General features: G+C 35.9%; 1 protein-coding gene across 3 annotated transcripts in view; it reads left to right on the top strand.

Annotated features, from left to right (window-relative positions):
- Positions 1-26,122, top strand: part of KIAA0825 — a gene marked incomplete at both ends in the record, with an annotated part of 378,820 nt that overhangs the window by 49,024 nt on the left and 303,674 nt on the right. For all 3 annotated transcript variants that reach the window (XM_080697642.1, XM_080697640.1, XM_080697641.1), the window contains 5 exons: positions 10,321-10,482; positions 20,385-20,479; positions 22,231-22,458; positions 23,849-24,114; positions 25,517-25,667. In XM_080697642.1, the coding sequence (XP_080553768.1) occupies positions 10,321-10,482; positions 20,385-20,479; positions 22,231-22,458; positions 23,849-24,114; positions 25,517-25,667 (902 nt within the window). The remainder of the gene's footprint in view (positions 1-10,320; positions 10,483-20,384; positions 20,480-22,230; positions 22,459-23,848; positions 24,115-25,516; positions 25,668-26,122) is intronic.

Here is a 26,122-nt window from a genome sequence, read left to right as displayed (position 1 = left end):
CAATTCCTAGCACCGCAAACAAAACAAAAAAGGAAGAAGAAAATAAGTCATTGCTGTTTTACAGAATGGCATCTTTTTAGTCAGCTTTCTGAGATCAAAATCCAGGTTTTCTGATGTTTAGAGAATGATTTTTCAACCACATGTTGTTTTTGTTTTTGTTTTTGTTTTTGCATTGGGGATGGAACCCAGGAGCATTGCATCTCCAAGCTACACCCCCAGTTCTATTTTTTAGCCTTTTTATTTTTTGAAACAGGGTCTCACTGAGTTGCAAAGGGTCTTGCTAAGTGGGATTACAAGCGTGCGCCACCACACCTGGCCCTAACCATAAGAGTTTTTTAACTAGAGCTTCTAAACCACTCAGGCAGTAATCTCAAACTTTAGAACACAAACAACTCACTTGGGGCACTTGCTTGAAAGGAGCATTTATGGGACTCATGGAGCAGAGATTAGATCTGGACATGACTTGCATGTTTAGTAATAGAGAAAATCCTGGGCCATCCTGACATTCATGGACTTCAAACGACGACTACACAGAGATTTTTCAAGAGAGTCTAGGAGGATTTAAGAGACTCAGAAATTCTCCATAGGGTCTGCAAAAATACCACAATAATATTAGGAGCAGCAGTTTGCAAGTGGAAGAAAGCACTGGTAAAATCAGCTCTATAAGAAGCAGTAAGAACCCACATGGAGCTGGACATGGTGGCGCATACTTGTAATCCTGAGACAAGAGGATCATGGTTTGAGGACAGCCTCAGCCACTTAGTGAGGCCCTCTGCAACTCAGTGAGACCCGGTTTCAAAATAAAGATTAAAAAATAGGGCAGGGGGTGTAGCTCGGATGTTGAATGCCCCCGGGTTCCATTCCCAGACCCGCAAGAGAAAAGAAAGAAAGAAAGAAAGAAAGAAAGAAAGAAAGAAAGAAAGAAAGAAAGAAAGAAAGAAAGAAAGAAAGAAAGAAAAAAGAAAGAAAGAAAGAAAGAAAGAAAGAAAGAAAAAAGAAAGAAAGAAAGAAAGAAAGAAAGAAAGAAAGAAAGAAGAATAAAAAATAGGACTGGGGATGTAACTCGTAGATAGAATGAATGGTGCTGGGTTCCATCATCCCCAGTACCACACACACACACACACACACACACACACACACACACACACACACACACACACAAAGAACCCACATGGAAAAGCCCAACTGGGAAGGGAAATCTACGAAGCAGATACACACACTCAAGCTGCATTGTAGTCAACAGCAGCAGCCCCAAACAGAAAAAAAAAAAGAAAGAAATTTCAGATGTGAATAGATGTGTTAGTAAACACATTTTTGGTCAAAAAGGTTTAAAAATCCAAATATGATCACACATGTCTGTAATCCCAGTACTTGGGTGGCTGAGACAGGAAGATCACAAGTTTGAAGACAGACTGGGCTATTAGTGAGATACTGTTTTTTAAAAAAAAAGATATGGAGGTGTAGTTCAGTGATAGAGCACAGCTGGACTAAATCCTCAGACTGAATACACATACAGGAATGAAGAAAGAGAGAAAGAAGAAAGAAAGAAAGAAAGAAAGAAAGAAAGAAAGAAAGAAAGAAAGAAAGAAGAGGGAGGGAGAAAGAAAGGAAAGAAGGAAAGAAGGAAAGAAAGGTGAAGACCAGAGGATCGCGGTTTGCAGATAACCTTAGCTATTTAGCAAGACCCTTTGCAATTCAGTGAGACCCTGTTTCAAAAAAATAAAAAAAGAATAAAAAAAATCGGGCTAGGGTTGTAACTCAGAGGTAGAATGTAACTGGGTTCCATCCCCAGTACTGTAAAAAGGAAGAAGAAAGAAAGAAAGAAAGAAAGAAAGAAAGAAAGAAAGAAAGAAAGAAAGGAGAGGGGGAGGGAGCGGGGGAGGGAGATGAAAGAAAAAAGTTATTGAGGGTCTTGCTAAGTTTCTGAGGCTGGCCTCAAACCAGTGATCCTTCTGTCTATCTAATTATCTAATCAGCCTCCTAAGTACTGGGATTACTGTCACCATGCCAGGCTAATGTTAAGTGTTTTGAATTTTTACTTCATTTTAGAAGTAAATAGAAATTTACTATGCTAATTTGCATTGTGAATCATCCGAAGGAGCATTTAGTATGTAGAATTTCCCAAACCTACTTGATGTTGCATGTTAGAAAATTGTTATTAAAAATATATAATAGAACAGGGAGTGGTGGTACATACCTGCCATCCCAGTACTTGGGAGGTTATGACAGGAGGATGAAAGATTGAAGGCAACTTAGCAAGGCCCTGTTTAAAGATAAAAATGGGCTGGGGGTGTAGCTCAGAGTAGTAGTAGAATGCCCCTGGGTTCAGTCTTTAGTACCAACATATATGTAGTAGAAAAACTTTAATTATGTAGTAATTACTTACATGGGCTTAGTCATTGCTAACTGATGGTAAATTAAATACAGTAGTGCCCTAAAATTGAAATTTAATTTTTTCTTTATAATATTATTGAGATTCTGATAAGATTTTTATCTCCTGAGAATCAGAGCTCATCACATAACAAAGTGATATATTATTTCAGATATTTTAAGCAGTGACTGGCCTTGGTGGCAGGCCAAACATAGTTGCAAGCATATATATACATGCATATATATACATGCATATATACATGTATATATATACATAAATATATACACATGCATATATACATATACATATATACATACATATATACTATACATACATATACATGCATATATACACATATATACATGCATATATGCATGCATATATATACATATATATACATGCATATATACATGCATATATATAAAAGCATATATATATATATATACACATGTATATCCAAGTCTTCATGAAAGCAAGATAGTTCCATAGTGTTCTACATAATTAAGTAAATAAATGGTTTATTGGATGAACAAATAAAGTCTAGGTTGGCTTAAATGGGAAGAGAGGCTCCTGGGTTGATTGTATCCAGATGAAGTTTTTTGGAGGGGTGTCTTGGGAGAGAGGAGTCAACAGAAATAACATTGAAAAAAAGTGAAAGAGAATAATGTAATGAAGGAAAATATAAAGGGCATTTCTACTGGGAGAAATTCTTTCCTAATTCGGTTAGCAGTAAAGAGTCTCAGGGACAGAAAAATAGATATACTTTAGCTGATAGAAATCATGGACTAAGGTGGGATGATTGGGTCACTAGTCCTATGAGATACGATGGGGAAAATAAGACAAGTAAGTTTGGGAAATGCAATTCTATCCTTTGTGTTTAATTTTGCTTTAATTGGTCTTTCACAAAATGAATTTATCACAGAAGTATTTTCTCCATAAATTAAGAACCATAACAGTACCCCTCGGGAGAACACTGAGCTAATAGTGATAGGAAATAAGGACTACTAATTAATGGGCCTCCACCATAATAATTGCTTCTTTGGGACAAAATGATTATATTTAGGTCATACATATTATTCTGTTCTCTCATATTATAAGAGAGAACTTTATAAAGATTGATTTAATTAAAATGAATTTGCCTTTTCAATATTGTCATATGCCTGAAATACATGGTTTTCCTGAATGAGGTAATATCTTTTCATACAGAATCCTCAGTCCCCAAGTAATTTTAAACAAATTTCACTTAGATTATGATGTTCTGACTGTTAAAGATTTTCTTTGGGATGCTCTTTTGCCTACTCTGTGATCATGTACAGTACTTCCAATGTAAAGTCGAACCAAATAAAGCTTGCCTAAATTTGTTTAATTTTTAGTCAGATTATTGAATGGCCTTTCACAATAAAGAATTAGGAAGGATTGTTAAAATCTTTAAAATTTGTTTTAAAAATGTGTTAAAATTTAAATATATGTTAAATACAGGCACATACCTGTAATTCCAGTACTTGGGAAGCTGAAAAAGTAAGATTACAGGTTTGAGACTGGCCTAAAAAATTTTGTGAGACCCTCAGCAACTTAGCCAAACCCTGCTTCAAAATAAAAAATAAAATAGAGTTGAGGGTATAGGTCAGAGGTAGAATGTCCCTGGATTCAACCCCCAGTTTAAAAAAAAAGTTAAATTCAAAAGGAACTTTAAGATTTTAAAAGGTTAAACTAGCTGGGCATGGTGGCACACGCTTGTAATCTCTGCACTTGGGAGGCGGAAACAGGAGGATCGCGCAGGTTTGAAGCCAGACACGCTGGCTTAAGAGACCCTCTTTCCAAATAAAAAAGTATAAGAAAATAGGTCTGGGAGTGTATCCTGCAGGTAGAAGGCTTTCCAGGAAACCCCAGTACCACCAAAAAAAAAAAAAAACCAAAAAAAAAAAAAAAACAAAAAAAAAGTTAAACTAGTTTCTTATCTCCATGAGCAATGATTTTTAAAAAAGGAAACAGGCCAAATGGGGTGACTAAATAGAATATATAGGATATGTGCATCCTCTTTTTCTTTATTGAAGCATGGTTTTTCTGGCAAATTCTTTGGTACTTGGCATTCTTATAGAAGACTGGTAGGTATGTAGAATGTAGGTATACAGAAGACTGGAAGGGCTATGTAGAGATAGGTTGTACTGGGTGTGACACTAAGGCTAATACACAGTTGAAATAGAGATTTTGTAGATATTTGTAGATTTTTTAAAGCATTTTTTACTCCTTAAGAACCAGGCAAAATTCTATAGTTGAAGTTGGTAGGTATTTTTCTCATACTACCTACAAGGATATCATGTTGTTTTTGGACTGTGTTACATGGATATGAGTTTGATGCCAACCTTTTAAAGTATCACTGAAGTGGAGTAAGTTACTTATAAAATACTTCTATTTTTTAAAAATCTACGTGATGAAAGTCATCTTTTTTCACATGGAATCATCAAATCCCTAAATGATTTCTGAGTATCATTCTTAATATTTTCTCTCCAGGTAGGTATGACTGCACACACCGGAAATCCTAGTATGTGGGAAGCTGAGACAGGAGGATCACAGGTTTGAAGCCAGCCTCAGCAATTTAGCAAGACTCTCAGCAACTTAGTGAAACACTATTTCAAAATTTTCAGAAAAGGGCTAGGGATATATCTCAGAGGTAGAAGACTCCTAGGTTCAGTTCCCAGTGCCCTCACCAAACGTCTCCAAGGGCATTTTATGCTTACTTTATAGGAGTTCATAAAATTTCCAACTTATAACTAATCTATAAGATGCTCCTTTTAAGAAGGGGCATTAATAGAGGAAATATTCTTTAAATCCTTTAAAACATTTGGTCAACCTAAAATGAAAGCAACAAATTGAAGTTGGAGATTATGTAATAAGTCTCAGGTGTTTTATGTCATAATGAAATGGTTGTGTGAGTTGACTAGTAACATAGTTCTAAGAAGAAAAAAATCATTTTTTGTTTACTCCTTATTGTTCTTATGAGAGTAAAAGATACCATAATTATAGACAAGTTATTTTATTATTATTTATTTTATTTTATTTTATTGGTGCACTGTATTCATACATCATAGTGGGATACAAACTTTTGTAGACATACATGCACACATCACCCAGTCAGCCCCCACCCGATCCCCACCCCATTCTCTCCCCATCCCCATCCCTCCTTCCCATGCTTGGCTTAGTGGTTGACATCTAGTATTATAGCAATTTATCCAAAATTAAAAATGATAATCTCACATAACAGTTTCATTTGTCTGATACCAAGCTTTTGATGACTTAAAGATAACATTTCAATATTTCTTTTTGCTTTCTTTCTTACCAGAGGATATTTTTTTCTATTTTTTAGGTGAAACTATCATATATTTATATATTTATTTTTCAGAAAAAAATCTATCCTAATATGGAATATGGATTCTAGATACCCAAAACGATCTTGAAAAAGAACAAAGCTAGAAGATATATATTTTCTAATTTCAAACCATATAAAGCTACAATAATTGAAACAGTGTAGTACTGTTCTAAAGGCAGATATATAAACCATTGGAGTTAAATACAAGCCTAGAGCTAAATTCTTCCCTATATTGTCAAGTTATTTTTGACAAGGTTTCCACGAACATTTGGTGGTGGAAATAATAATCTTTTAACTAAATATTGTTGAAAAATAATAATTACATGGAAAAGAATAAAATTGGACCCTTACCTAATCCCACATACAAGTATTAACTCAAAATAGATAAAAGACCTAAATATAAATCTTAAGACTATAAACTTTTAGAAGAAAATCTGGGTCATAAAACCTCACTACATTGAAATTGGCAGTGATTTCTTGGATATGATTTCAATGGCACAGGCAACAGAAGAATATACAAACTCCCTAAAAAATAAAAAAAATTGTATATCCAAAGACAATGTAAACAGAGTTAAGTTACTAATAGAATTGGATAAAATATTTCCAAATGCTATATCTGAAGGTATATTAATATTCCAACTAGAAATCCTAGAAATTAACAACAATAAAGGCAAACAATACCCTTTAGAGATAGGTAAAAGACTAACATAAATAATGAATCTCCACAGATAACCAATCTTAGTTGTCTGTTGGATGGAAAATCTTGTTTCTCTAGTTCTGGTGTGTGTTACCTATTTCTTCTTTGTAGTTAATCTCTTTGAGTATTTTCTCTAGTGCTGGTTTTGAAGACATAAATTCCTTCAGTTTCTGTTTGTCATGGAAGCTTCTTATTTCTCCATCTAATTTGATAGAAAGTTTTGCTGGGTAGGAAATTTTTGGCCGAAAGTTGTTTTCTTTCAGAGTTGGGAATATGTTACTCCAAGCCCTTCTGGCTCTCATGACTTGGTTTGGGAAGTCTGGAGTGATTCTAATTGGTTTGCCTCTGAATGTCACTTGGCCCTTTGTTTTTGTTGCCTTTAAGATTCTCTGCTTGGCTTCCACAGTGGTCATTTTGACAATTATGTGGCGTGGGGATCCTCTTCTCTGATCCTGTCTAAAGGGAGTTCTATAAGTTTCCTGGACCTGTGTATCAACCTCTTGCTCTATGTTTGGAAAATTTTCTGCTATTACTTCCTTGAAGAGATTGTTGATCCCTTTGGTTTCACTTTCTTTTCCCTCCTCTAATCCAATTATTCTTAGGTTAGCTCTCTTAAAATGGGCCCAAATTTCTTCAATGTCAGATTCCTGCTGTTGGATTTTTTTTCTAGATTAGAAACTATGCGTTTATTTTTGGATTGCTCATCTTCTAAGAGCGAGATTCTGTTCTCCATGTGGTCTAATCGGTTGTTTGTGCTTTGAATTGAGGTCTTTACTTCATTAATTGCATCCTTTATCTCTTTTTGGCTCTCTCTGAGTTCTTTTCGAAGCACCTCTATTATTTCTATAGTTATTTTCCTGATTTGATCTTCTAGAAATCTCTGATTTTCTGTTTTATCGGGTTCTGATGTTGTGGTGTTGTGGGCATTCATTGCTCCATTGTTATTCCTCTTTCCCATGATTTTGGAAGTTTGTGCCTTCTCTGGGTTCTTCCCTTGGGTCACTATGACTTCACTTAAGGTGCTCTGGATCTCGAGTCTGTAGTATCTCAGACCCCACTACTCCTTTACTGGGTTGTATCACAGAGTCTCCGACCCAGGGAGTCGATAGAGGCTGCTTTAAACTATGGGGGGTCCAAGGATGCATGTTCTCCTATGGTGTGATATCTCTGCCACCGCTCCTCCCCCACTGGGTCAAGTCCCAGGGAGTACAGTACTGAGATTTCTCCTCTGGGGCCCGCAATTTGACTCACTGTTCTTGAGTACGCAGATGTAGCTGTACTGGACTTGGTGAATTCACTGCTGCTGCCGCCGGTGGCAATATGGCGCCACTGCCACGTCCTTGGCCGTGAGGCTGGCGTATTTTTTTCTTCTCTGGTTTTGAGTTCCACTTTGAGTCCCTGCAGCGTGTGCTGAGCTCAGCCACTGGTAGCTTTAAATGCTCTCTGCGCCAAAAGATTCCGCCTGGCTGTTCCGCAGCGGCTCACCTTGCCTTGCTGTAGCCGTCTGGTGAGTTCGCTGCTGCCGCCGGCAGTATGGCGCTGCTGCCGCATCCTCGGGCGCGTGTATCTCCTCTGTGGCTCTGAGCTCTGTTCTCAGTCCGCTTTCTCTCTGGAGCCTGGTGGTTTTTTGTTTCTCTGGTGATGGTGTTTTCTGGCTATGAAAGGCGCTGATTTTGTGGTAATGGAGATTGGTTGTTAGCGGGGCTCTTAAGCTCCGCTTTTCTCGGTCGCCATGTTCCCGGAAGTCGACAAGAGTTATTTTAAAACATGATTTCATTATTTATGCAGTCCATATCCCCCTGCTAAGTGTTTTTGTGTATGTGGTACTAGGGATTGCACCAAGGGGGATTCTGCCTCTGAAGTACATTCCCAGCTCTGTTTTACTTTTTATTTTGAAATAAGGTCTCGCACAATTATGCTAAGTTATTTCACACTGTCCTTCAACCTGTGATTTTCCTGTCAGCCTCCCAAATGCTGAGATGACTTGAGTAAACCATCACGCCTGGCTTAATTTGCTTCTTTTTAATGATATAGAAATGATATAAGCCGTGGTGGCACACGCTTATAATCTCAGCATTTGGGAGGATGAGACAGGAGGATCACAGTTCGTGGCCAGCCTCAGCTACTTAGTGAGGTCTTCTGAATTTAGTGAGACCTTGTTTCAAAATAAAGAATAAAATAACAGGGCTGGAGGTATAGCTCAGAGGTAGAATGCTCCTGGGTTCCGTCCCCAGTCCCACCAGGAAAAAAAAAAAAAAAAAAAGAAGAAGAAAAAGAAATAACATGTAACATGTTTTAAAAAGTTAAATCTTTCATCTTGCCTTTTTAAAAAGTTTTTGTTTTAAATTTCAGACTTACAAAGAAACTGTCAAAATAATACAAAGAATTCCGGATTCTCTATCGTATTCAGAGTCCCATAATCTTATCTTAATATTTTGCCAGGATTCTACCTTTGCTTCTTATCTCTTTCATCTCAAATTTTTTTTCTAAACTGAGAGTGAGTTGCAGATGTTTATCTTCATGTACTTCAATCCTAAAAACAAGAACACTTTTTTCATAACCATAGTACAATTATTTAAATCAGGAAATAATCAGTCATAAAATAATATTGCTAGAGCCGGGTATGGTGGTGCACACTTGTAATCCCAGCATTTGGGAGGCTGAGACAGGAGGCTCATACTTCATGGGCAGCCTCATCTATGTAGTGAGGCCCTTTGCAACTTAGTGAGACCCTGTTTTAAAATGAAGAATAAAAAAATAGGGCTGGGGTTGTAGTTTGGAGATAAAATACCCCTGGGTTCCATCCTCAGTACCCCCCATAATAATAATAATATTGCTAAATTATTATAGATTTGCTCAGATTTCACCAAATTACTCCAATAATGCACTTATAGCAAAATAAAATGTTTATCATGCATTCATTTCAATTGTCACATCTTTTAAAATCTATTTATGTTTGTGTTGGTAGGGATTGACTTCAAGGGAGAGTATATCATTGAGCTGCACGTCTATGCCCCCAGCCTTCCCCTCTTTTTTGATAGTGAATATTGAACCCAGGAGAGTTCTATTTCTGAGCCCCTCTTCCAGCCCTATTTTTTTTTTTTTAAACAAGATCACATGAAGTTGCTCAGGGTCTTGCTGAATTGGTGAGGCTAGCTGTGGACCTGTGATTCTCCTGTCTCAGCCTTCCAAATACTGGGATTACAGGTGTGTGCCACTACACCTGGATCCCAGTTCTTTATGAAATTTTTATTTTTGAAACAATATCTCCCTAATTTACTGTACTCTGGCTTTGAACCTGAGATCCTCCTATCTCTGTGTCTGACAAGCACTCTGTGCCTGGCTTAGATTCTTTCAGACTAGAACATATCCTAGTCTTTTTGTTTCTCTATGTACTTGTTTTTAGAAACTGTATTGATGCAACATAATTATGGTGAGATTCAAAGTGATACATTGATATATACACACAATATCTCTTGGTGTGTGGTGACATACTTTTAAAAAGTCCAGAGCCAGTATTTTTCAGAATGTCCCTGAGTTTGAGTCTGATGTTCCTCCTGATTAGATTCAAGTTATGCTAGATTCAAAAAATAGAATTGTATAAGATCTAGTTTTATAACAATGAATCACTTTCCTGTCTATAACTCTAAGAATCAGTCTGATTAATGAATTGTCATATTTCATCAAACAAAATATTTATCTCCAGCTTCCCAGAAGAAAAGACTCTCCTAGGAGATTTTATATGTGTTTCTAAATAAACAAACTTGCTTTAATTATGGAGCATCTTGTTAGTTTTAATGGTTTATGAAATTGCATAGACTGTTCTAATATTTACTGAGAAAACAAACAAAATGTACAATAGTATTGATCTTCTTTTTTTCACAGTCACTCCTGAATGCCCAGAAAAAGGAAGAAACTTTTCCCTTTCCTTAGATGAACTCAAATTCTTATCAGAGATCATAAAGTCCTTTTTGAAGCTGGAAAACAATGTTCACCAACTGTTTGAAGAAATGTTTTTGCTGCTTAAGATACCCAGGAATACTTCAGGTAATGTGTTCTTTCATTTAATTTTTTAAATCTACAGTTTTCCTCTGTTTTTGTGTCCTGCCAATTTGAATCTATACCATTACTTGAAAAAAATACATGTTAAAATTCTTAAGATAAACATTCAATATAGTGCACACCATAGATCACGTTTCCTTCTAAACTTGGCAGATTCCTTAATTCTAATTGACAAACATTCTAAGTCTATTCTAGATAATTGTCTTTAGCTAAATCAAATTTTTTTCCAAAAAAAAGAGAGAGAAAAACATAGTCTGGCTTGTGGAAAGAATAAGAGGAATAAACATACTGAATGATGGAGGCGCTTCTCCTCTGCCACTAGCAGCCAGATGATCTTGAGCAAAACATTTAGTTTCCTTTGACCTTTTCTCCTTTTCTAGTCTCCTCCTGTTTTCAACTTCAAAATAATCATGGAGGATTACGTTGATTTTCTCCTTGTTTTCTTTTAGGATTAGATGCTTCAGATTTCAATAAGTTATATAGATTTATGCAAATTAAATGACTTAAAAGAAACTTAAAGGAATGTTTAGTGTATCATAGGCAGTCAATAAATGAGAGTTGTCAAAAATAATATAGTTACTTAATATGTTCTCTCAAATTTAGTCTTAATGAAATCCCTTTGAAAAAGCTATGCCAGATGTTGTTGTTGTTGTTGTTGTTGTTGTTGTTGTTGTTGTTGTTTTGCGGTACTAGGGATGGAACTCAGGGGCATTCTACCTCCAAGCTACACCCCCAGCCCTATTTTTTATTCTTTATTTTTTGAAACAGGGTCTCACTGAGTTGCAAAGGGCCTAAGTAGCTGAGGCTGGCAGCAAACCGTGATCCTCCTGTCTCAGCCTCCCAAATGCTGGGATTACAAGTGTACGCCATCACGCCTGGCGCCAGGTGTTTTGAAATAATGTTTCTAACATTGAAGGTGGAATTTAAAGGCACAGTGGCTAAGGCATCTATATATCTATATAAAGATTTACATATTTATCAGGATGGAGTAAAAAAGGTCTCTGTTACATGATATCACAAGTCACTCTAAGGATAATGGCTGCATCGACAAATCAAAGTGAGGGAAGCAAGGAATTAGCAAATTACCTAAAAATTTAAACCCCAAGGCCTGATTTCTTAATAAAATATTACAAGACTAAGCACACTGAGTGGACTAAATGTATTTCTTTACTTACTTTTTCCTGTGTAAATAATGTTTAAAAAGTTACAGGTTTGAAGTTTGTTTGATGTGTAGTTTTTTAATGGTTTTCTATGTTTCAAGTTAAGTTTAGGTGGCACTATTATAATATAAATGATGGGGATCATATAAATAATGCACATCACTATATAAGCTTATTGTCTGATACTGTAATAAAACACCTGAGAGTGAGTAATTTATGAAGAAAAGAGGCTTTTTAAAAAGCTCACTACTTTGGAGGCAGGAAGTTCCAAATGCATGCAACTGTCTCTGGAGGAGGGTCCTCCTGATTGTACTACCTCTTGACAGATGGCATCACAATAGCAACAGCATAAGCAGCAGGATAAGACCACATGGCCAGACAGGAGGTCCAAGTAAGAGGAAGGTACAGTTTTGTTCTTTTTATAACCACTCTCTCATGAAAAAAACAAACTTAGCGTGCCAAGAGAACGGCTTTAATCCTTGCCTGAGTGCACCGCTCCATGATCCCCCATCCTCCAATCCAGCTCCATCTCTTAAAGGTCTCACTGCCTTTACAGCACCACACTGAGGACCAATCTTCCAACGCACGAACCTTTGCAAAATATACTCAAACCATACCTAAACCCTACCAACTGCTTTTCTAAATTTGAAGCTAATTTGAAGAAAAATGAAGCTGGATTATAGATTTCTGAAGCTGATAAAAATAAAACTATAAGAGAGAAACTATGAATATCAGTTGGCAGGATGAAAGGTAGATCATGTGAGTCTTAATTCTTTTTCTAGACAGAATCGATTGGGTGTTCAGAGATCGATAGAGCACTATGACATGCTAATTATCAACTCACATGAATCGCCATGCTTGGTGCCTGCAAGAGATGGCGCTTCATGTTGGTACTCCTCCATCATCCGTGCCTAATGCGAGGCGTCTTTCATTCAACCTTTCTAGAAGATACCTTATAAGGCATGGATTAAAAAACAATGAACTCCAAAGCATCTAGGCTCCATTTGGAATCATCTTTCTTTGTTCCTAGACCAAGATCTTGAGAATTTGTATCAACTCTAAGAACGTTATTCTTCTTAAGGGCAGCATAAATTCAAAATTAAAATTTTGTATGAAAGATGTCATGAAGATATAAAATGAAATGGCCAAGGATTGAGGCAAAGTTGTAACAGGTTAATTTTAGGAAAAAGAAGAAAAAGAAAAAGCTTGTCTTGATCTTAGATTAAGATCAAGCCATGTGGAGATTTGCAAGTGCTGTATATTTGATAGCAATAGTTAACGATTCCTGAATAAAACCAACAAAGCAAATGTAATAATTATGCCACAATGTCCTGTCTTACCCCATATTTGTCACCATAGAAGTGGTATGGCAAATTAAAGCAGCCTCAGTATCACATTAATAATGGCGTACTATACAAACACACTTGTGAATGATCGAATACAATATGTAGGAAGAATTTTGAACATCAGTGTAATAAACATGAGTACTAGAACATCCCCTTTGATATATGTATTATCCAGTGCTGAAATTCATATTTTGGTAAGAAAGCCTAGACTGATTATACTATGACACAATTTTATATAAATGGCTCTCTGAAAAGAATGATTTTGAGGGAAATTGTCAAGAAATATCTTAAATGTTTTATTCAGTGTATCCAGGTTAATCAGTTCTTTCAAAAGCACTGGTTTCTTAGATTGTGGAGAAAAAGATTTCTTGAAACAGATGATTAAAGGTACCAAATGTATCGTAAGCTAACCATTGGATATTCTGATAGTTAATGTTTTGCTTAAAAATCTTTCATGGGAGATTAAAGGAAGAACAAGTCATTTGGTTTCCTGTATATTTGCTTTGATTGGAGAATATATTGTTAACTTAGAAGAAGTTCCCTACTATGTCCATGTAACTCAAAAAATCTGATGAAATTGAATATTTTTCATTGTCCAGATGTTTTAAAAATGTGTTTAACATCACATAGAGAAAATAGAAAGATGATTAAACATTTTATTTTCTAATTGGATTTTTACTATTATACTGTATATCTAGAAAAATTGGTAATCTCTTAGTAATTTGAATATGAAAAAGATTTTGTAGAAACAAAATTAATTCTCAGACAGAAAATATATTATGTCATTATATTTATTTGCTTTTGTTTTGCCATGATTTGGTGGTTTTCTAATTTCATCATTTCAGAAAATGATAGGACAGTACTTGACTGTTTTGATGCCTTACTGTATTTCTATTAGGTGAAGATATTTTATGGACTGGCCTTGGGTTTGATTTATGGGGCATTTCTAATGCTCCTTCAGAATAAAGTTGTTCTTTGGGCAGTTCCTCGATTTTTCCAAAGGTGGCATCTGAGATTTATCTAAACCAGGAGGTTTCTTGGTCCTCATTTTTCTTTAGCCCCAGCAATGACAAAGCGCAATGGCTGTTTCAATTGGATGTAAGAAGAACACTTAGGGTTTGTCTCAGAAGAATCAAAGATTTCAGATCTTCTGAAAGATTGTTTGTACTCTTAGGGGGTCTTAAGAGGGGTCAAATGGCTTCTAAGAGTTCCTTAGCTAGATGGTTAAGGGATTGTATTAGGGAGGCGTATGTAGTTAAGGTAAAGAGGCTCCCAGGGTTTGTAAAGCTCATTACTCTAGGACTTTAGCTGTTTCTTGGGCAGAGAGGTCGAAGGCTTCCACATTGGAAATTTGCAAGGTGGCCACCTGGGTTTCTCTTCATACTTTTTCATGGTATTATCTCTTGGATGTAGTCTCGTCTACAGATTCAGCTTTTGGTGGGAGGTTGCTTGTGAGCCAGAAAAGAACAGTGAAGAAAAGAAAGACTTGTAGTTCCCACTTAGAGCTGCCAACAAGGCAAGTTGCTTTGTAGTGCACACAATGGGAACCTATGAAGACCAATTTGGGTGTGAAAGTGGATGTCACAGGGAAGTACTGCCAACCTCCACTCTCTATGAAAGAAAGAAGCAGTGTGGAAACTAACCAGAAGTGTAAAATGAACCACAGAGAACTCTGTAGGGGAAGCTGTTGAGCAGCCGACATTCCTGTGACCCTCTGCACTCTCCCGAGGTTCTTAATCTAGGCTTGCTCTTAGAGAAACCAATGTTGATCGCATGCAGATAACTGTTTTAGAACGATGAGCCCAAAATGGACTACCTTCTCTAGACAATAAAAATGTATAGCATTTTCAATATATGTCAAAATATGTACTGTCATTCCCCAAGTGTTCACAGAGCTTAAAAAATTTTACACTGCCAAAGTTTGAAATTGACCGTTTTGAATTCCAAAGAAATATGAAAATGTCACTATTCATTAAAACACAAGAAAAATCTTGTGTGAGCTTGGTGTTATTAATCCTGCCTCAAAATAATCCCTTTTGATTTCCTGCAAAAGATTAAGCTTTAAAATAAATCTCTTAAAAAATTTGGGGCATTTTATTTTAAAGGTTATTATTAATTGTTTGGTAATTCATTTTTCTGGCTTACTCTAAAATTGCGCACCAGCAAGAGAAGTCTTGGAAAGCTTATCTTTTTTCTTACTCATCTTGAAAATAGGCAGATGGTTTATATAAACATCTGAGCACATTACATTTAGTGAATAAACATAATGTATTTGGGAGTGAAATGATAAATACAAGATAATTAACTTTTTCCCAGAGACTTAAATGAGAGCTACACAATGGCAGATAGTTATTTCCGAAACAGATCTGCAAAGCCTCGACTTCAAATTAGTGTTATATTTTTCAAGGTAAATTCCTTTTTAAATTAGTTTCACGAGCTATCTTGAAAAGTAAAGTGACATTAAGAATCCACTTATGGATTCTTTATTGTCCCTTTATGTCATTAACAACTTGATCTTTATTATTTTCTTATTTAAAATTGTCATTGAATAGTTCTAAAGGTATATTATAAAGCTTTTAAAAATAGGACAATGGGTATATGGTGAAATTATGTCTTTTCCCATTCACTTGTCCAATTTTCTTTTCTAGAAAATATATTAACATATATATTCCCATGTTATAAGAATAAAAAAATACATTATGCTATGCCAATGTTATTTTTATTGTTAATTCAGAGAATGTAGAAACACCAAATTCTAACAGATGAATAGTTTCTCTTGGTACATGTCATAATTTAATAAGCTATTCATTGATGGGCATTTAGGGTTTTTTTTTTCTCATCACTTACTACCACAAACAACGATCTGTTGAATTTCCTTGAACTATATCACACTGTTCAAATTTTATCAGAAGGGCAAATTTCTAAAGTGTAGCTATCAAGCAAAAAAGTACGGTCATAAGTAGGATGTAAACATAAGCCACAAAATGAAAAAAATATTTGCAAAATGTATATGTAATAAAGGATATATATCCAAAATATACAAAGAACTCCTAAAATTAACAAGAAAGTAAACAACCTGATTTAAAAATGCATAAACTATCTGAATAAACACACCACCAAAGATGATATACAGTTGGCAAAGAAGCTTAAGAAAATATATTCAACATCATCTGTCATTAGAGAAATGCAAATTGAAAAAATATCCTACCATATACCTACTGGAATGACTAAAATCCAAAATGCTAACATGGAATTCTGGAGAGGATGTGAAGCAACAGGAACTTTCATTCATTGCTGTTAGGAATGAAAAATAGTACAGCCTCTTTGGAAGATAGTTTGGCAGTACCTTACAGAGCTAAACACAGTCTTACCATATGATCTTATTCATACCTGCCCAAACATGGAAGCAACTAAGTTGTTTTTCAGTAGGTTGAATGAATAAACAAACTGTGGTATGTCAATACAGTGGAATATTATTCATCAATAAAAAAGAAATGAGATGTCAAGCAATGAAAAGACACAAAGAAACTTTAAATGTATATTGCTAAGTGAAAGAAGGCAATGTGAAAGAGGGTAAACACTGTATGATTTCAAATATAGAAAAGACATGGAAAAGGCAAAACTATAGAGACAGTGAGAGCTATTTCTCCAAGGGGAGAGGAAAGGAGAGGAGAGGGACATAGATGGTACAGGGGAAATTTTTAGAGCAGTGAAATTATTCCATTTGATACAGTAATGGTGGATACATGACATAATGCGTTTGGCAAAACACAATTTCACAACACAGAGGGTAATTCTAATGTAAACGGGGAACTTTACTTAATAATATCTCAATATTGGTTCATCAGTTCAGTAACTGATGTACCACATCATTGCAAGATGTTAACAATAAGGGAAAATGAGGGCAGGGAGGAAATATATGAAAATTCCTGTGTTTTCTGTTCAATTTTTGTATAAATCTAAGATGTATCTGAAAAATAAAATGTATTATTTTTAAATGAACATTTTAGAAAGACTGCCAAGTCAGTTTGTTTTATCTGTTTTGACTGCTAACAGTTATTTTTTAATGTAGAATTATTTTGTGGCTTCTGCTATTCATATTCCAGAAAGTCTTCTCTATATGGCTTTTTTTGGGGAAAATATTTCAGATTTTCTTTGAGTAGGCTTACAGTTTTGTTTTTATTTGTGTAAAAATATGTGGTTAATTTAGATTTTGGTTCAATGTTAGAACTGAAGCTGGGCCTGGTGGCTCATGCCTATTATCCCAGTATTTGAGAGGCTGAGACAGGAGAATCACAGGTTGAAGGAGAGCCTCAGCAACTTAGCAGGACCCTATTTCAAAATAAAGAATAAAATAGAGATGAGGATGTAGCACATATGTAGAATGCCCCTGAGTCCAATTTTCAGTATTAGAAAACAAAACAAAACAAAAGTTGATCTTTATTTATAACCTCATCTTTTTGTGTGTGTGCGGTATTAGGGATAGAACTCAGGTACTGAAGATTGAACACAGGAGCATTCTACCTCCTCTCTACACCCCAACACTACTTATTTTTTATTTTGAAACAGGGTCTCATCAAGTTGTGGAGGGCCTCACTAAGTAGCTGAGGCTGGCTGCGAACCTGTGAACCTCCTGTCTCAGCCTCCCAAGTACTGAGATTACAAGTGTGTGCCAAACACACCCAGAAAACCCCATCTTCTTAAAAAGACATTATAAAATATAAACCAGAGGAAAAATCATTTTATGTTAAATGGCATAATAGTGTTTGAGTATAAATGTTCTATAAAATTCTCTATAAAATAGAGCAAACTCCATATCAATGCTCTATAAAATAGAGCAAACTCTCAGAATTATCCCCACACATTAAAAAACAAAACTTTTCCTTGAAATAAATCATAAAATATTCCCGAAGGTGTATTGTGTAGTAAGCTTTGTATATCACTGGAACAAAATGCCTGAGATAATCAACTTATAAAGAGGAAAGGTTTATTTTGACTCATGTTTTAGAGGTTTCAGTCCATGGTTGCTTGTCCTCCTGCCTATGGAAATGTGACAGCAGAGTACATCATGGTAGAGAGTGCATGGCACAGGAGGCCGCTCACTTCATGGTAGGTAGCAAGAGAGAGAGAGAGAAAGAGGCTGGGGTCCCCATCACTCCTTCAAGGGAATGCCCTGACTGCTCTACTTCCCTCCAATAATCTCCACCTCTGAAAGTTTCCACCACATTCCAGGTCTTTAATGCATGGCCTTTGAGGAATACTTACCTAAACTCTAGCAGTGGTGTTTGCCTATCAAATGGAATATTTACCTTGAGTGCATTATATCTACAGTAGTATCAAAACTAACTTTTAGCCAGGCGTGGTGGTGCACGCTTGTAATCCCCGCGCTTGGGAGGCGGAGACAGGAGGATCGCGCAGGTTCGAAGCCAGCTGCACTGGCTTAAGAGACCCTGTTTCCAAATAAAAGAGTATAAAAAAATAGGTCTGGGAGTGTAGCCTGGAGGTAGAAGAGTTTCCAGGAACCCCAGTACCACCATCAAAAAATAAAACAAAACAAAACAAAACAAAAAAACAGAAAAAACAACTAACTTTGATATCAGAACAAAATATTTTTATTTCTCTGAACTCTTTTCCTTATAAACCATTCAGTTAAGTTCATAGAACCACATTTAGGGAGAAAAAAAAATCTCACTTATCTATTAGATGACTCTTTTGGTCAAAATTCCTACTGATAAAAGCAGCAAAATTTTGAAATTTACTTTAACAAGGGAATAAGGAGAGATTGAATCTTAAAATTCCTGGAAAATTAGAAAAAAAGAAAAATTATAGTATATAATTTATCATATATATAATAGTATACATGTTGTATGATATATACTGTACATGTCATATACAATATATGACTTATTATTGATAGTTGTTAAGAATAAAGATAGAGCCAGGTGTGTGGTGGGTGTCTGTAATCCTACTACTTGGAAGGGTGAGACAGGAGAATCCCAGGTTCCAGACCAGCCTCCACAATTTAGTGAGACCCTCAGCAACTTAGTGGTAACCAGTTTCAAAATAAAAAAAAATATATATATATATTGCTGGGGATATAGCTCAGAGATTTAATGCCAAAAGAAGAGTATAGACAGGCAGGGTTAGCATGCTAAGAAACTTCATCTGTTTGATATGGTTTGGTTTTAGTTTTTAGTACTGAAGATTGAAACTAAGAAATGCTTTGTCACTGAACTACATCACAAGCCCTTTCTTTAAAATTATTATCATCTTAAGACATAATCTCCCTAAGTTGCCCAGGCTGGCCTTGAACTTGAAAACTTCCTGCCTCAGCCTCCCCAGTAGTGTCCTGCACTACTCTGCCCAGAATACTATCAGGTTTTTTTCCCTTAGTTTTCTTGGTTTTTTTTTTTTTTTTTTTTTTTTTTTTTTTTTTTTGTGGTACCAAGGATGGAACCCAGGGGCGTTGCACCTCCGAGCTATACCCAGCCCTACTTTTTAGTCTTATTTATTTATTTATTTATTTATTTATTTATTTATTTATTTTTGCGGTACTGCGGATAGAACCCAGGGGCATTCTACATCCGAGCTACACCACCAGCCCTATTTTTTTTTTAATTCTTTATTTTTGAAACAGAGTCTCACTGAGTTGTGAAGGGCCTCGCTGAGTAGCGGAGGCTGTCAGCTGACTGTGATCCTCCAGTCTCACTCAGCCTCCTGAATGCTGGGATTACAAGCGTGCACCACCACCTTAGAACTTAGCTTTTTAAGTGAACAAGGTAGTTAATGTTTATTTTCTACTCTATGTTACCCTGTGCTGGCAATGTGAAAATGAACTAATGACAAAAATATTTTTACAGACTATAAATGCTTGTATATGATATGCCTGTATCTGAAAGTTGTACATGAAAAATGACTCTGTGTACCTTGATCCTGTCCTTATTTTAATGGTGGCATCATCATGCAGCTTGTTGACTATATTTTCTACATCTTGATGTATGTGTGTGTTGTTTAGTTATTTGGTAGTAGAGATTTGGTAGTGATACAACCCAGGGAAGTTGTACCTCTGAGCTAAACCCCTTGTCCTATTTAATTTTTTTAAATTTTTTCAATAGTGTCTCACTAGGTTGCTGATAGCTTTTCTAAGTTGCTGAGATTGGCTTTGAACCTATGATCCTCCTGTCTCAGTCTCCCAATAACTGGTATCACAGGCAAGTGCCACCATCCCAGACTTGTGTGTGTATTTAATGTGTATGTATATAGTGTGGATAGAATTTTCTATACAAATAATTTAAAACTGAATCTGTTGATCACATCTAGTATGGTTTCTTCTTTTTAAATATGTGTTTCTGTATTTGCTTTTTATTTTTGTACTGCTTAGGAATTTTGGAGAAATTCAATAGAGGAATTATAACAGAGAAACCTAGAGCAAATGACATCGGTATTTCTTCAGAGAGATTGCTGCCAGTAAAAGAAGTAAGTTTTACTGCTAAGCTATACTTCCCATTTCTTTCTTTCTTTTCTTCCTCCTCCTCCTCCTCCTCTTCTTCTTCTTCTTCTTTTTCTTCTTCTTTTTTTTTGATACTGGAGATTTAACCCAGGGGAATGCTAGCTCTGAGCTATATCCCGTGCTCTATCTTATTTGTTTGTTTGTTTGTTTGTTTGTTTATTTATTTATTTATTTATTGGTGGAACTGGGGGTGGAACCCAGGGGCGTTTCTACCTCTGGGCTACACTGCCAGAACTATTTTATACTTTATTTGGAAACAGGGTCTCTCTAAGTTGCTGAGAGCCTCACTAAGTAGCCGAGGCTGGCTTTGAACCTGTGCGATCCTCCTGTCTCAGCCTCCCAAGCGCGGGGATTACAGGAATATGCCACCATGCCTGACGCTTTTTATTTTATTTTTTTATTTTGAGATAGGGTCTCGCTAAATTGCTGAGGTATGTTTCAGGCCATATGATGTTAAAGTTCCAAATAAACCTTAGACAAGAAAGTTCAGTTACATTATGTGTATAATGAGAATAAGAGCCACTTTTTTCTGACCATAGAGTCGTAGAATCATGGAATTTTAACTCTAGAAAATGAATCACCTTCATTATTTTATAGAGTATATGTAAAAAGCCTCATGCCAAATGGGATGTGCATATAGAAAATTAGGCTAGTGGCTACATTCTCAGCAATTTTAAAATGAAAGGGACTATAGAAATCATCCAATTTACCTCTTTTATTTTTGTAACAAAAAACCTGAGATCAAGAAAATTAAGTCATTCAGCCCAGGGCCTTCTAAAGTTGGAGTCGTGGGTGAGATGCTATGGGAAGCAAGGCCACAGCAAGTCAGGGAGGGTTTAATCTAAGCACAGGTTCAGCCCACTGCTCACAACGGTCTTGGTACTTGAGAGAACATTGTGGGGTTTGGGACAAATATGCATTCATAAATATACTGCCATAGGAGACATAGACCAAAAGGAAAAAGAAAAAGAAAAAAAAAAAAACCAAGATGACATCAACACTATACCCTTCTTCCCCCAAACCTTTCCGCTGCTCTTCCATACACAGAGTGATACAGATCATTTTAATTTCTCATTTCCTAGAACAAATGTAGCAGCACCTACCACTCTGTGGGTGGAGAGTCTAAAAAAATTCTAAGCAAGTGAAAATACATGAAGGTGCAGTGATGTGTGTGTATGTGGGTTTTTTTTTTCTTTCCTCCCTGAAAAATTTATTTCTTATTGCTACTTTTTTTTGGCTTGTCTGGATTTCTGAGATTAAAAATCAAAGATTGAATATTAAATGCTGTTTTATGTTGCAATACTTGTTAACAATAAACTATAAAAAGACTATAAAAATCTAATTTAGACTTTATTAAATATATTGAATTTAAAGGTTGCTTTATGTGATAAATCGTAAGTGTAGCTTTCTGCTCTCGTAAAGGTGGCTTTATTGAACTCTATTTAAGAGATTGAATTTTGAAAAAAAGCTTTTGATTAAATCTACTGATGAATTAAAATGAAATGTCTGTATATTACTGTGTGTAAAGAATGCACATGTTTTTGTATATTGCTTTATTCACTAGGTAATATTTTCAGGTTGTAAGAAAGGCTTTTACAGTATATAAAAACACTATATTCAATGTGTTGAATGAAAGTTATAATTTTATCTCTGTAACAATAGAAACATTTGTTTCTAAGTTAAGATTAATATTACTATACTTAAGTTTAAATTTCAGGCTATTCTACTAGACTTTGGCTGGAGAAATGCTTTTAAAGAAATATCTCTTCCCATGGCACACTGCATTACAACTACAGTCGAAGATTTTTCCACAAAAATTCTCCAGCAAGAACAGAATGAAAGGTCTTCAGCTGTGAGCTACACTGTGAGCCTGGTAAATGTCCAGCAAGTTTGGCAAGATGGCCACGTGTTTCCTGAGGAGGAACAACCAAAGAAAATTGCAAAGGCAAGTATTGAATGAAATCTTTTCAAACTGCTGACAGGTATAAAGGGACTTTTTTCTTTTTTAATATAAGGCCTTGCAAAAGGAACTTTTAGATTAAATGGTTGGAGTTTCTTGGCAAATACTTGGTACATGACCCCAAACCAGTTTTCTTCTCTGGTATTCTGGTATTCATGGGCCACTGCTGCCCCCCCCCCCCAAACTTAGGCCTCTTGATAGCATTTTGCCTAATTAATCTGAGGCAACTTAAATGAGGCCTCTGTGACCTCAGGGAAAGCTGAGAAACAAGGAAAAAAGTGCCTATTTTGGTTATAGTATTGATGACTCCAGGAGAAATTTAGGAGGTTGAAGGAAATACTGTCTTTTCTTGTTTTGGGAAATTTAAAAATCTCTACTTGCATCTTAATGAAAATTATATCTCATTAGCAACAGTCTTACATCTTTCCATGTATACTGAAGTCACAGGACATACCAAGAAAATAGGCAGTAGATAAACAGTTACTTAGTATTAAGTCCACACTCAGTTGAGCAGTCTGTGGCGGGGATGTTTGTAATTCTTTAATGTTGGCTTCATTCAGCGACTGTCACCTTGGGGCTCCAGGACATTCCCTAGGGAGCTCTTATTGGCTAATCTTCCCACTCCCTGTGCCTTCCTCTGCCCTTAGAAAGAGTAGACACATGGTAAATCATGAAAATCCAGACACATCACTTATGAAAGAACTTGCTACATGATACTGTTTCTGTTGCTTCCAGATTATTTCAGTTAAATTAATATGGGCAGCCATGGTGGCACACACCTGTAATCGCAGTACTTGGGAGACTGAGACAGGAGAATCGCCGGTTTGAGGCCAGCATTAGCAACTTAGCGAGACCCTCAACGACTTAGTGAGACCCTGTTTCAAAATGAAAAGTAAAAAGGACTGGAGACATAAGTCAGAAGTAGAATTTCCCTGGGTTTAATCCCTAGTATAAAATAATTAAATTAATATTTATATATGACATTCAATTTTTCAAAAATTTACATAAATTTAGGAAATGAAAATTAAGGTACATTAAAAATAATTTAAACATTAAAATCAAGGATGCATATTTTCCAAGTTCTATTGACTACAAATAGAGGTATTGTCATATAAAGCTGGTTAGTGAGTTTTTCATAATGTCTGAGAAGCATAAGATTTGAAGATTGTATATGGAGAGGCATCATTTTGCTATTTCCTCATTTGACATGAAACATTTAACTTTCTGCAACTGAGAAATTGATTATTATAAAGCTGTGTCACTATATGTGCGTTCGATGCCAAATTCATTATTTAGGAATTTGGCTGCACTGTACATAAATTACACGGTGCTGTCAGGGTACAAATAACTCTGCGCCACATTTATTTCTCCCTAGTTTTGTTCTGACATCATGGAAAAGCTTGACACGATGCTTCCACTGGCGTTGGCATGCAGAGATGATTCTTTTCAGGAAATTAGAGCAAACTTGGTGGAGGCCTGGGGTAAAGTGGCAACAGCTGTTCTGGCGAGACTGCAAGAGAGAGGCAGGGAGGTTCCTTCCAGAGCCCCCCTGAAAACCCTGCACGCACTCCTCTCCACGGCGGTGTATGTCTTCCAGCACTTCACGCAGTATGATAATTTGATGAGAGAAACCACTAAGAAGTAAGTGTCATTTAAATGAAGTCGATGGCCATGCTTAAGGAAACAAGCAATCCTTAGATATTGCGGGAGTGGAATTTTGGTGATAATATCTGAGGAGAAAATAATAATTAACATGGCGACTTATTTTCATTCATCCTGACTATGAAATGTCAAAAAGGTAGAGTGTGGGATATGTTAAACTAGATCTCTAGACCATAGGAAAAGTGATCTCTCTAGAGGCACACTCCAAAGAGCCACTGTTTTCTGTGCGCTGTTATGCTATGACTGAATGTGCCCCGCCCACTTTCTGAGACACTTTACCGTGGCCACACGGCAAAGGGCCAAAGAGCTTGTTTTTGTCCCACGTGTATGCACATTTGTGAACTTTCATGTCCTTGTTTCTAAGCCAATAAGCTGTTAGGAGCTGCCATAGAGAATAAATGCATTCTAACCTAATCTAGTGACCACTGTAGATGTCTTGCAGGATGTGACTGAGTCATAAGCTCTCCATAATATTTGAAGAGGAAGCATCTACCAATCTTCATTCTCATATATGAGTAGTCTAAAAAGACAATATATTTTTTTGCACAGGGATAAAAATGACCAAAGGCATTATTGTCTTTCTGGTTATACATTGTCTTTCTAGTTATATTCATTCTAAATAAAACTTTACATGATCCCTTGCAAAGGGAACAAGTGGCCATAGTAGTCTAGTGTGACTCCAAGAATCTTCTATAATCTTTACTCAGCCTTCAGGGTCTTTCAGTTGTGAAAGAAAACACTGTACTATAAATAGCTGAAAATAAAAGTAAAAGAAGTTTGACTTGATGTAGGATGTAGCTATAATATTTCTTTAATTCTCATATGTAGTCAGATATTGTGATTCATACTTGAATTATAAACAAAATATGCCAGAAGTCAGTTTTTCTGTAGAATATTTTTAAACATCATTTTATGAGATAATTGACATCTACAGAATTACAATTTTTTTTTAAAAAAATAAAAAGGGTGCGTTCGCGGAATGGGTGATAGCTTTGTAAAAGTTGGTTCTGACAAGTGTATGTTGTTCTCTAGTGATAACGATAGCCTAATGCTTAAATAATGTACCGACCTCTAATTATAGGCTTACAAAGAATACTTTTAGTTTTGAATGATGTATTGACAGTGCAGTTTGTCTCAAGATGAAGTGCATATTTGTAGAACAGCAGATGTACATTTTCAAAAGACTTGCAAAACAAAGGCAGGCTTTTAAATTTTTTTTTTCTTTTCTCTTTTTGGAAAGTGAATGTGGATGCAGACTTCAGCATTAGCAGGAAATGAATGATTGATATCTAATAATCAAAACCATTTGTAGTACTGAAGGTTGTTGCCTCCTACTGCAAGGCCTTAAATCTCTGACTCTTTGATCATCCCCTCTGAACAGACCCGTATTCCTGGTGCCTGTCCAACGATATCAGGAACTCATCAACACGCTACAGTTTCAGGTTACGGACTACTGCGTCAGAGTTTGTGCTACAAGCATTTTACAGGATGCTGAGAGCCACCACTGGGATGACTACAAAGCTTTTTATGAGGTGTGAAGTTAAGTTTACTATCCCTTCCTTTTTACACAAATATGTTTTACTGCCTACCTGCTTTCTGGCTAATTAGAAACATGAGCTTGGCATTACTCACACATGAAGGCTGTTAGTATAATATTTTTTAAATATTGAATTTGTACTTTGGAAAAACACTGTTTTTAAAAAACCTGAAATAAATTAGACATCAGAACTCTCCTTCTGCTTAAAAGTAAAAATAACTTAATTTGAGCTGCAATGTTGCAGTGCTATATAAGTTGGAATATAATGAGATACACTGAAAACTCAAAGAGATAACAAGTACCAAAATGCTGTAACCTTGTATTTTTCCCCCAAAAGGACCAGTTATGGCGTCCTTGCACTATTTTCTTGTTATATATTTCCGTCTGTGTTTGATAAATAGCTTTATTAGGCGCTTTATTCTTTATACTTGTTTTTTTGCTTCTCATTGT

Source organism: Muscardinus avellanarius (genome assembly GCF_963383645.1).
Source record: "Muscardinus avellanarius genome assembly, chromosome: 1".
Taxonomy (NCBI): Eukaryota; Metazoa; Chordata; class Mammalia; order Rodentia; family Gliridae; genus Muscardinus; species Muscardinus avellanarius.
The sequence above is the reverse complement of the archived record's forward strand: the minus strand, read 5'-3'. Positions and strand labels throughout refer to the sequence as shown.